At 54.0% G+C, this 12,335-nt stretch overlaps 1 protein-coding gene across 2 annotated transcripts; it reads right to left on the bottom strand.

The window, feature by feature from the left end:
• Nucleotides 1-111: 111 nt before the first annotated feature.
• Nucleotides 112-12,335, bottom strand: ATOSB (atos homolog B). Of its 2 annotated transcripts, none has more exons than XM_055426970.2 (9): nt 12,205-12,335; nt 4,047-4,190; nt 2,839-3,808; nt 2,640-2,698; nt 2,364-2,469; nt 2,085-2,243; nt 1,722-1,790; nt 1,463-1,638; nt 112-1,323 (listed from the first exon to the last, which is right to left on the bottom strand). In XM_055426970.2, the coding sequence occupies exons 3-9, from the start codon at nt 3,730-3,732 to the stop codon at nt 1,170-1,172; spliced, it is 1,617 nt and encodes a 538-aa protein (XP_055282945.1). In that variant the 5' UTR covers nt 3,733-3,808; nt 4,047-4,190; nt 12,205-12,335; the 3' UTR covers nt 112-1,169. The 2 variants fall into 2 exon arrangements, with proteins under 2 accessions (XP_055282945.1, XP_055282944.1); XM_055426969.2 differs by lacking the exon at nt 12,205-12,335 and adding an exon at nt 6,729-6,997.

Here is a 12,335-nt window from a genome sequence, read left to right on the forward strand (position 1 = left end):
CCTAGACCTCCTGGCCTCACACCTTTTCCCTGGGAAAGGGCAGGGTCCCAGCTCCAGTTAGGTCCTCCTATCCCCATTCCCATGCTGTCCCCAACAGAATAAGTAAGGCTTAGTTCAAGTTTCCAAATCAAGAATTTATTCTTTCTTTCTTTTAAAAAAAAAAGTACCAGGTGAGATTTCTTTTTTCCTGGGTTGTTTTTTTTTCAAGTTTCAGCAAATGCTTGTTCCCCTCAGCCCAGCCCCAGGCATCGGAGCTAAGGCTGGGTCAGAGTCTAGGCTGGGGAATGGGGTAGTTGGTGACTACATGACTGAGTTTGAGGGGTGCCCCTCACCCCAACTGAGGTAGGTGGGTCAGAATCTGGCCAAGAGGGAGGAGGCACCCTAGTCCTTGGCCCTGACTCTGTACCCTGAACACCTTCCTCAGTCAGGACCCCAAAGCAAAGAGACACAGGCAGAAGAAGGAGAGGGACAACCAGAGTCTGGAGTCCTAGATGTGTGCGCAACTGCATGCACACACTCTCTCTCACATACATGCCACACACACACAAAACACACACATACACACACACACAAGTTGGCTTTCAGGAGGGGTGAGGTCAGGGAAGGATAGGGGAAGCTGAGTCTTTGGCTGAAACTCAGTTCTTCTGGGATAACTTCTCTGCTCTCAGCTGAGGGAGAACACTTCTCCCACAGCCCCCACATCAGCCTCTTCAACTCCTGAGGTTGGAGCAATATCTGAGAGTGGGAAAGGAGGGGGGGCAATGCCAATTATCAGGTTTGGGAGGTTACCAAGGCAATCCAATTTGAATAAGTTATAAATTAAAAATAAATAAAATAATAAATGGCCCCTGCCCAGGACAGGGAGGCAATGCTGGCATGACTTGCCTGGGAACTTAGGATAACCTTGGGGTAGCTCCAGTTCCTCCCCACCGTCGCAGCCAGCCTGGGAAATCCCAAGGGAGGGGCCGGCACATGGAGGACACAGAACAGGGCAGAGTGTGGTAAGGTCAGAAGCTTTAAACACCCAAATGGTCAATTTGGGCATGAGCATGGCGAGGGCTTTAATTCAAGCCTGAAGGGTCTCTCGCCACCTCTCCAGGTGTTCACTCTGTCCAGGATGGAGCAGGATGGGCAGGTCCTTGACCCACAGGGGTTCAGGGCATTGACAGTCAGGGCAAAGGTGAGTAACGTGGATTGTGAGGGGCCTCGGTCACAGCCTGCAGTTCGTAGGGGAGCCCTGTGTCCAGTTCCAGGCTCCGGCGGGAAAAAAGCAGGCGGATGTCGCCATGCAGGCTTAAGCGGCCTGAGCGGGAGCTCCGGAACCTGGGGGAGGACAGGGTGATCACAGTAAGACTCCATACTGATGAGAAGTGAGGGGAGATCCTATTCAGGGAGGACATACCTGGGTTGTGAAAAAGATACCTGGGCCTCCTGCCCAGTGGCCCCGGGGCCCTGTCCTCACCTGAGGTGCAATAAGTAGCAGAGGAGGCGGCGGGTGGGGCCAGCATTCCCCTCCTCACCCACAGGCACCAAAAAGAGGCGGTGGCGCAGGAAGGTCATGTGGGCAGCAGGCATGTCCGAAAAGTCAAAGGTCACGAGGAACATCTTCACCACAGTCTGGTTGGGGTTAAATAAGGTCTGGGGACAGGACAGACAAGGTTGGTAGGGTTGAGGGGATGATTTCCACTCCCCACTCCCATTCCCCCTCAGGGAAAACTCACCACTTGGATGGTGCCCACCTTGGGCACGCTGTAACCCTTCCTCCCCAGGGGACTCAGGTCCACGACGCCCTGGGAAAGCCAAGGAGTTATCAGTTAAGTAGGGTGTGGGAGATCCCAGACCACTCATCCATCTCCACAGTCTCTCATCCCGGGACTTGGTCCCTGCCCCATACAAGAGTTCTTTCCCGCTAGGCCCTGACTCTTGGGTAAGAACACCTCAAGAATCCCTCCAGAGCAGTTCAACTACTGCTCTCCACCTGAGTGCCTTTTCCTAATAAAGTCTTTTGCATTGTCAATTAAAAAAAAAAAGAATACCTCCTGCCTCTAACCCCTCATGCCCTTTAGGTTGAGGTCAGGTCATACCAGGAAGGGAGCCGGGGCATTTTGCTCAGAAACGTCAAAGAAGGTGACAGTGACGGGCAGCGTGACATGCTGAGGGCAGTAGGATCCACTAGCTCCGATCTCTGCTGTAAAGCCCTCAATGTGGCCGGACGGTGCAAAGCGTCCTCGCAGCAATGATTCCTGGGGTTAGGGTAGGAAAACACGTGAGAAAGATGCTATCTGTTCTCCTTATCTATCCAAGCCACATACCACCATCCCTTCCTGCAAGACCCACCAATCAAGGAATCCAAGGGGAACTACCTCAAAGTTGCCCAACAGGGTACGGCTGACAGCAGGGGTAGGAACAGGGGAGGCACTGGGAGGGCTCAGCAGGCCTGGTCCCTTCCGGAGGCTTCGAAGGGAGCTCCTGGTAGGGGAGAGGACACATGAGTGGGTTGGTTGGCTTGAGATGTTCTGGGATGTTTGCTATTGTCCTTGGGCCCCACCTAAGGCCCGTTCCCTGAGGTCCCCTTGCCTGGGGTTGGAAAGAGAATTACAGACTTCTTCCCCATTTTCAGGGAGAAGCAGGGCACTTACAGCTTCAGACGACGGGCACCTTTCAGCCTCCGCCCCATGGGACTACAGTCTGTTGGGTCCTGTGGAGAGGAAAGATTAGGTAAGGAGGCTGGATGGAAGCCAGGCTCATCACAAGCTCTCACAGGAACATACCCCAAGCCATCAACTTTCCCCACACAGATATCCACGTAAGAGCAGACCACTTCCTCTCCTGGCTTACCAGCACAGGCTCCTTGGGCCCAGGCAGCAGGTGGTTCCAGAAGGGTGTGGCTTTGGCATCAGAACTGTTGGCAGCAGGAGGGTGGCCCAGGGTTCCCCGGCGCCTCCGAGGAGCTGGCCCCTCATCCTCAAAGCTGACATCCAGGGCTTCTCCAGCAGGAAGCAGCCTTCGCTTGGTGGGGCAGGGGCCTGGAGGTCCGGGGCCAGGGGGTGTGTGCTCGGGGCTGCACCCATTGGCAGTGCCAGGGGACTCCCTAGGCCAGGGGCTGCCCCCATTGCCCACCCCAGACACTAGGCTCTTACCCCCTATTTGTGCAAGACTGTGCAAATCAGTGTCAAGTGTGTGCAGCTGGCCTGGGGGGGCTGATCCCAGGGACGTCCCCAGGGACCCCTGTCCCCTTGGATCTGGGGAAGCCCAGTCTCTGGTGTGCAAAGTACTGCAGGAAGCATTTGGTGGGGGCAAGGGAAAACTTCGGGCCCCCGAAGTCCGAGGTGAGGTGGAGCTACCTCCTTGTTCCACAACACAGAGGCCGTGATGGCAGAAATGTTGGCTGGCCACGCCCAGTTTCAGCCCCAGTCCCTCTGGGCCCAAGAGCCCCACAGTAGGTGGCTCTTCAGGGGATAGTCCCTCTCTGGCCCCTAGTCCGGGGCCTCTCTTCAGCTCCCTGGGACCCTCGGTAGGTGGGGCTGGCCGTTTCAGGGCCCTAGGAGGCTCAGAGGCACCAGCTGGAGGGGAAAAGACGGATACCTGGTAGACCCCGGGGGATGTCGCCCCCCCCGTTGGGCTGTAGCCCATGAGCAGGCCACCCTGGAGGGCCCCCTGCCTGACTGCAGGCTGCGAAGGGCCAGCCTCTGGCTCTGAGGATGGAGATGTCTCCGCCTGCACGTGGCGCATGAAGCCCCGCCTTCGGTCAGGGGGGACCCCCCCCACAGCCTTTATGCTGGGCTTGGGCTGGGGGGCCTGGGGACATCTGTGCAAGAGAAGAAAAGAAAAGATGGTGAGAGGAATCCATGAATTGTCTCCCTCCCAGATGAAATTCAGATCCTCCCCTGGACTACAGAGGTGACCTTGTGAGGTTCCAGGGGGGTGAAGATAACCAAACGCCCCAGACGGACTGACAAAATACAGAGGAAACCCTCAAAACTGGTGACCAATTTCGCTCAGGTTTCCAACTGAATCTGCTCCCCCTCCCTCTCTCTGGCACTCACCCCGATGAAGAGGCCTTAAGCCTAGCTGTGTGTTCCCTCTTCCTGGCTGATGTCTCGCTCTCCTAGCTTGCAGTCTGGTCCATGCCTGCTGCACTGGCAAGGTGACTGCCACCATTCCGTGCAGCTCCTAGGCTCAGCTGGACCCTGAGGAGAGAAAATGGGATAAGCCTGGCATAAGCCAGGATCTCTGGAGCCAGTGGGAAGGCTGCGCTCACAGAGTATACCCTAGGACAGCCTCCTCCAGCTGATAGAGGGCATACTCCTTCACAGTACCCCTGCAGAGACGGAAGCAGTAGTCTTGGGATCCAGAGCCCAGAGGGCAGAACTGGGTTATACAAAGAGTCACAGAGTGGCAGGTCTTAGCTCACTGTAATAGGATGTGACAAGTAAGTTGAGGGAGGAAAACTACTTGTCAGGGCCACCAGCTGGGGGACTCCTGCCCTGAATGAGATGGGGGATGAGAAACCCCAAGATCCAAGAGACCATGACAACTGAAAGGTGGCCAAGGCAAGAATTCAACTCTTCCAGTCAAGGCCACTGAGTTGCACAACTCCTTCCCATCTATGTATCTCTAAAGGAACAAATGCCACTCCATAATTCTCAGGGCAGAGGTCTTACAAAAATATACCCCCAGTCAGGGCTCCTTGGAAGTACAAACCTCAGGCTAGCTCAAAGTGGGTCTTTCAGAGTTAAACTCCCAATTGTCCCCAGCAGTCTGTCCCTTTAACAGGAAGCAACAAATCTAACCAAAAACAAGTCTAGAGGGGGCAGGGTGTGGAGGAAGCACTGCTAGAAGACACTCTCCAGGGCCTGCCCCTCCCCCAGGCTCTGCAAACTAGAGATAAAGCAGTGACAGCCAGACAGCTGGATTGCCTCGCTACTCCTCCCCAACACATCCAACACCCCAAAACTCAAACCACTGCTTTTCTGCCAGGGTACAAAATGGTCTTCACTAACGTCCACCCTCAAGAGCCCATATTGGGTGAGGGGATGTCAAATCAAAGGCTGTCTTCCTTCACGGGAGAAAACACTGCACACAGGATCAAATTTATGCTTTGGTCAGTAGCCTTTGCTGCCTGCTATCCACAAAACACTTTCCCTTTCAGGGGGGATGTCCCCTTATGCCTATCCAAGTCTTATCCTTCCTCCTTGGCTAGGCCAAATGCCATTCTCTCCATAAAACTTCCTCTGGCCATCCTGGACCATAAATAACTGTCTCTTCTGAGACCTCACCTATGGCAGTGTCATTGTCTCCTGGAACCCTGCGACAGTTTTTCTTGCTCTTGTAGGTAAGACTGACCATAGGGTTCTTAAACATAGGTTTTATTTGAATCCTCTGCCCGAATCCAGGCACGGAGTAGGCACATAGCAGGGCTCAGAAAAGTAGAATGCAAGCCCCAGAGATCTGGGCAGTAGACAGTGCAGAGAACTCCCAACATGAGAGAAGCAGGGAGATTAATTGTATGGGGACAACAGAAACGGGGGCAGGAGGCAGGGAAAAAGGGAAGTTTTGCATCCAGGGACTGAAAAGCTTTCCTACACCAAGTTCCCATCACTGCACCCTAGACTATCCTGTTTCACCAAGTTCTCATTAGAACTAGAAGCCCTAAGAAAATTCTGGTTCCCTGTGGTGGCTGGGGTGTCTGGAAAGGGCAGGATGCCAACGGCAGCACTGTCAGAGGGTACAACCTGTACTCAACTCTTACCTCCTTGTCTCTACCCACGCTGTACAGATTCAGGAAGGGCCTTTTCCTTAGCACTCCCACCCCTAGGTCATCCCAGTTGACCTCTTCAGCCCTTGCCCTGGGGAAGCATCATGATGACATGATGCCCTACTTGACCCCAGGATGACTGGCATCTGCTCATTACCCCAGAGCCCTCTCAGTTCCTGCCCTGTCAATGAAAAGCTCTAAGACTCACTTCCCTGCCACCCAGCCAGTCTGGCTCTAGTCCATGGCTTCAAGCTGACTCATGGGGCAGGACTTGGGGAGGGGGAGGGGCAGGATAGGCCAAATCTCACTCTGGGAAGGGGTGGGCAGCAGCTGGCATCAAACAGCTGTGCCAGGCTGTGGCTGGCAAGGACTACAGCTCCCAACATGCCAAGGGAGCAAGGCCAGCAAAAACAACAAGTCCCAGAATACCATGGGGTCTGTACCTTCAGACACCTGCTAGGCCTGGGAGGTGGGATAGGTGGGTGTTGAGCTCCCAGGCTTACCCTCCCTTTCCTTTCAGTATTAAAGATATCCATTTCTACCCTGATCAAGGAAGGTGGCAAGAATTCCTCTCCATGTGCTTTCCACCTTCACCCAGTTCAGAAAGAACTGCTACCAGCTGCTCTACATTCTGTCCCCACAGGCGTCTACACTAACTAGGGAGGCCATTCCCAAGGACCACTACTGTTGGTAGGTAGGTTACCCTCTGCTATCTCACCAACCCCTTGCCTCTGGCCTAGAGCCCTGCACCCTTCCTGGAGAGGAAGCAAATCTTAGCACCTCCTCCAAAATGAGTCCAGGAGACTCACCACAGCACCCGGGCTCTAGGACTCCTTGTTCTGACCGATCCCCCACCTCCTGTTTAGCCTCCCAGGTCCTGCCTCACCTTTCTCCTCCTCACAACCTGGAACAGGCCCCATTCCCTACTGGAGCTTCGGAGATTTGCTATTTCCCCCTACCACAAACTCACCCCGTTCCCAAATTGGCTCCGCCGCGGCGCCGCTGCTCCGGGGCCCTTCCGTCCAGTCCCGGTCCCTCCCCGCCTCGGGCCCCCAACCCAGACAAAGGGTGGCTCAGGCTGAGTCCTGCTCTGCTAGGTTCTTCTCTGTTCAGTTTCGTGTGCAACACTAGCGGGCCCTGGCGCCCGCAGCCCCCAAGCCGCTGCCGCGCCCCTCCCCGCGACTGTCCCTCCCCGTGGCCGCCCCGGCTCCGCGATGCCGACTCCGCTGCCCCTCTGACTCACAGGCCATTTCCTACCAGCTGATGGGGCAGCCCGCCCCGCCCAGCTCCCCTCACACCCCCGCGGCCGTCTTCGCGGCCGCCACGCCCCCCTCAAGCTACGCCCCCATCCCAGCGACCATGCTCATTGGCCTAAAGGAGGCCAGCCTCCACACGACCTCAAGCGTGAGGAACGCCCCCTTCAAAAGATGCCTGTCCATTGGCCCATAAGGGGGCAGGCCTACCTAGGGTTGCCCCGCCCACTTTAACCCCTCAACTGCCCGAGTCCAAAGCAGCTCTCCGCCCTGCCTTTTAACCCTTTCAAAGACGTAGGCCTCCCACTTCTCACCGCGCCCTTCCTCTTCAGAGGAGGGTTAATAGGACGGCCTAGGGCGTTCATAGACAAAGTTCGAAATCCCCAAAGTCAGCTTGCTCTTCCAACACTAGATTCCAAATATCCCCACTCCCATCATCTCTCCGTGCCTTGCAAACCAGAGACCACAGGGCTGTTGAAGCTCAGGAAGCTTCCTTCCTGCCAGGATAAAAGGGTCTCGAAGTGGGATCTCATCTCCTTCCATTGAGAAATGGTATTCTTCCTTCTTTTATTCTATATTGATGTTGTTTTGCCTACATTAGAGGGCTTCAAGGACTCCTGAGATTTTAATTTTAATACATTTTAATTCAGGAACCGAGACATCATTCTTTATGTATTTAAACTTTCATTCTGAGATCAGACCGCTTCAGTCTTTCTGCCAGTACTCTTTCTATTCATAAGCCCCTTTCAAGGAGGCAGAGCACCCAGGGAAAGTGGGATCAGAAGGCTTCTGCCCAGAGTAGGGGGAAATATGCCCAAATCTTGTGACAGAGCTCACCCCCATGACTCACAACTCCCTTGAAACTCCCCACCCTCCTCCTGAGTCACTGGGCCCCAAGCCCAGCTTAGACCCAACCAAATTAAGTGGCAGCAGAACCAGCATTCCTAATTCTTATTCTCTTATTACTTTAGCTCACCAGGCTCCTCTGTCCATTGGATTCTCCAGGCAAGAATACTGGAGTGGATTACCATGCTCTCCTCCAAGGTATCTTCCCGACCCAGGGATCAAACCTGCATCTCTTAAGTCTCTCCTGCATGGGCTGCTGCTACTGCTAAGTCACTTCAGTCATGTCCAACTCTGTGTGACCCCATAGACGGAAGCCCACCAGGCTCCCCCGTCCCTGGGATTCTCCAGGCAACAACACTGGAGTGGGTTGCCATTTCCTTCTCCAATGTGTGAAAGTGAAAAGTGAAAGTGAAGTCGCTCAGTCGTGTCTGACCCATAGTGACCCCAAGGACTGCAGCCTACCAGGCTCCTCCATCCATGGGATTTTCTAGGCAAGAGTACTGGAGTGGCTTGCCTGCATTGGCAGGTGGGTTCTTTACCACTAGCACCACCTGGGAAGCCCTATTCTTTAAATGACCAGGATGGAAACCTTTGCAAGGATTAGACATTAAAAGATACTTTTTAGAGGGGCTGATCTATGGGCAAGCTAAGAAAAGAAACAGTCCTGTCTACTTTTCCCTCTGCACTTGTGAAGTCAGACAATTTGGAACTTAAGAGGTTGCTACGACTGGGGTCTTCCATGGAAAAAAGAGGCAAACACCAGAGCCAAAAAAGGGAAGACCCAAACTGAGGCCTTGGAGAACTGCCATCAGGCAGGGCATGCTCCCTGGCCGTACCTTTGGAAGAGTGGAGTGAATTCTTTTGTAGTTCAGAAGCCACCAAAGCCCCAGCAACAAGACTCCTTGTTTCTACCTTGCCTGGAGTGCAGGCCCTAAGGGCCCTGAAGTTGTCATTGGACAGTAGAATGAGGCTCTCCTCCCCTACTTCCTCCCTGTGCCCTAGACTTAGGAAGGACAAACGAGTAACAGTTCCTCTAGCTTCCTTTCTCTTCACCTCAGACCAGGGGGGAAACCCTGAAAAAGAAGTTGCCATGGACTTACTTCCTTGCTGGTTCCCTAATGCTAAGGAACAGGATTTAGGAAATTTTCAACACCCTGAACAAAGTTGCAGAGTACCAATCTAAGAGCCTACCTACCTTAGTAAAAGCTTACTGGGAAGACAGATAGACAGACACACAACACTGTAGGAAAGAAATAATCCCTTGGTGACCCCACCTTGTTCTATCTAACTGCCAAGACCATAGGCCCAGACCTTCCGTTCCATTCCGACACTCAGTCGTGTCCGACTCTATGCGACCCCATGGACTGTAGCCTACCAGGCTTCTCCATCCATGGGATTCTCCAGGCAAGAATACTGGAGTGGGTTACCGTTTCCTTCTCCAGGGGATCTTCCCGACCCAGGGATCGAACCCGGGTCTCCCGCATTGGAGGCAGACGCTTTAACCTCTGAGCACCAGGGGGCCCAGACCTTAGTCAACTGCAAAAGTCTAGGGGCAATAGTTCAGGGGGAAGGGTCAAAGACGTTCTAGAGCAAGCAAGCAGCATTGTACAGTCAAGAGGCTTTACCTGCTGCTGCTGCTAAGTCACTTCAGTCATGTCCGACTCTGTGTGACCCCATAGACGGAAGCCCACCAGGCTGTCCCGTCCCTGGGATTCTCCAGGCAAGAACACTGGAGTGGGTTGCCATTTCCTTCTCCAATGTGTGAAAGTGAAAAGTGAAAGTGAAGTCGCTCAGTCGTGTCCGACCCTTAGCCACCCCACGGACCACAGCCAACCAGGCTCCTCCATCCATGGGATTTTCTAGGCAAGAGTACTGGAGTGGCTTGCCATTGCCTTCTCCGAGGCTTTACCTAGCTGCCCTAAATTCTTACTCTGCTTTATTTTTTTCATAGCAGTTATCACCAGCTGGCACTTCTCTTCCTCTTTCCCCCTCCCTCTCCTTTCTCTCCCGCTGCAGCCACACACACATTTCTTTCTCCCTGGGTTAGAATACAAGCTCCATGAGAGCTGCAACTCTGTGGTATTCATGCTAGTACTCCCAGAATCAGTATCAGCGGCTGGAACATAATAAAGTGAAGTTGCTCAGTCGTGTCTGACTCTTTGTGATCCCATGGACTGTAGCCTACCAGGCTCCTCAGTCCATGGAATTTTCCAGGCAAGAGTACTGGAGTGGGTTGCCATTTCCTTCTCCAGGGGCTCTTCCCAACCCAGGGATCGAACCCAAGTCTCCCACATTGCAGGCAGATGCTTTACCGTCTGAGCCAGCAGGGAAACCTCAATAGGCACATAATAGGTGCTCAATAAATGTTGGCTCAAAGAAACATTGACCCCTGGGCTGAGTGAAGAGCAATCAGAAGACCTGGGTCCTAATGCCTGGTCTTTTTCACTATGAGACCTGGAGAAAATATCAGTCTCTTCTTTCTTAATTTCCAAATCTGTAAAATGAGTTTGTATAAACAATGACCACTGAAGGCCTCTAGAACTCTGACCTTATACTGCTATCATCCTAATGGCTATTGTTCACTCTTACCCATTTTCAGAGGCTGGGTCCAAGCATCTGGATGCTCTGCTGCTTGTAATGAAGCAGAAAGTCTATATACTGCAGCCCCTGCATAGCAAACCAGTGCCCTTTCTCTTCAAGCCCCACCTACTCAAACAAATGCCTCAGTCTTGAGGAAGCTGGAGTGACTCTGCCCTAAGCCCGCCTCTTTGAGAGACAATCTGGGAAGCTGTGTTGCCATAGCAATCAGCTCCTCCTCAAAAGGCTTCAGCCTGCCCTTCTTTACCCCACCCTACCCCACGGCTTTGTCTGGCTTTGGCACCCTCTCCCTCCCCAGCCAGTCTCTCAGCCAGAGAAGACTGGCTTGGGGCCCCTTTCAGCAACACTGTCACTCTCATTCAGCCACTGTGTGGAAAGCAGGGCTTTCTCACCCTCTTGCAGCCTGCCCAGGGGCAAAAAGAACTCTGGCACTACATCAAGTCCCCTCAGGGAATCAGAGACTAGGCCCTAGTCTGGTTCAGATAGTCAGATTCCAAGCCAGGAGGGTGGGGAGCCATTCCCTGTCCCTCCCCCAGTGGAGACTGGAACCTCCCTTCCCAGTTCAGCCAACAATAGTGGCTCACCTCTCAAAGCATGCATCGCAGACCCTCAGTACTTCTCACCATTTCCCTCTCCCACAGAAGCCCAGAATTTTTGAGGGAATTAGTGTTCCCTACCCAGGAGGAGGAAAAGTGTGCAGAAATCAATTTGTGGCAAATGGTAAAAATGTGTCTACCACTCACTTGGGGGGCTGCTGGGAGAGACCTTGGTAGTAGTGAGGGTGAGCTCTGGGCCTTGCTGCTGGTTATCTAGGTCTCTGGCCACTGAGTACAAAGTCTGGGGCAGGGCACAGCTCCTAGACAGGCAAGGACCAGGCCAGGCCCCAGGCGAGGAAGGAAGTGGGAAATGAGCACACCCAGAACATAAGGGCAGGGCAAAGTGGGGGAGGAGGGGAAAGACAGGGACTAAGGCGAGCTTCTAGGAGGAACAGGAACTACAGTGAGGGGTTACCCAGAACCTAAAGGGGGAAGGGTCCCCAGGGACACCAGCTAAGGGAAAAACATCCCAGTCTCAGCCAGACAGATCCAAAGCCGACTGAGACAGTCACACAAGCTCTAGTAGCAAGTGAGGCCTGCATCCTCTCTGAGTGCTCAGGCCTGAAGGTGGAGTTAGGAGCTGAGGAGCCAGGAACACTGCAGACTGGCTTCCTCACCTCACTAATCCCATCACTCTCATCCCTGAGACACAGTACAAAAACCTCTTCCTGGAGTCTACAAAGCCTCCAGACTTTCTCAAGGCACTAGGGTTCTTCCCTCCTCAGCTGGGGCCTGCAACCCCTTCCCCTCACACAGCGCCCACAGCCCCCATACCTTCTTCCTCCACACAGTCCCCCCCACACTCTGGACCACTAGCCCGTTTCCATCACACAACGCCCCCTCCACTTTCCCCTAAAGCGCCTTCCTATCCCCTCCCCCTCAAGTATCATCTGCAACCCTTCACTTCACCTCACCCTCACACTGTACTTCCCAGCCTCACAAAGCACTCCCGCCCTTCCCCCACAAGGGGTACCAGAGAATGCACCTCTGAGCCCAAACACTGAGCCCCCTCCTCCTCCCCCAGCTGTTTTACTCCACCCCCCCCCCAGCATTTCTCCAGATCTTTTCCTTCCCTGACGTGATCCTCCCGCCTCATGTCTACCCAAGCGCACCCCCGTACTTGTCCATTCTTTCACGCGCACCCGCCCCACACCTGTAGTTCCGTGAGTCCCGTTGCAACTGGGGAGGTAGTGGATTGGAGCAGTTACAGAGCTGCCCTAGCTGCAGCCTCGGCCTGCAAACCTCGCCCCTTTGGTCCGAGCCCCGCCCCCGCAACGACACGAC

Source organism: Moschus berezovskii, chromosome 7 (genome assembly GCF_049115385.1).
Source record: "Moschus berezovskii isolate FMDL1 chromosome 7, NW_MosBer_1.0, whole genome shotgun sequence".
In the NCBI taxonomy this organism is placed as follows: domain Eukaryota; kingdom Metazoa; phylum Chordata; class Mammalia; order Artiodactyla; family Moschidae; genus Moschus; species Moschus berezovskii.

What these genes read in the sequence shown, in the direction of transcription:
- ATOSB (XM_055426970.2), bottom strand. Translation starts at nt 3,732, where the DNA reads ATGCGCCACGTGCAGGCGGAGACATCTCCATCCTCAGAGCCAGAGGCT. An exon ending in CCCTGTTGGGCAACTTTGAG is followed by an intron (nt 2,244 to 2,363) that starts GTAGTTCCCCTT and finishes CCCTAACCCCAG; the next exon opens with GAATCATTGCTGCGAGGACG. An exon ending in AGGTGGGCACCATCCAAGTG is followed by an intron (nt 1,639 to 1,721) that starts GTGAGTTTTCCC and finishes TCCTGTCCCCAG; the next exon opens with ACCTTATTTAACCCCAACCA.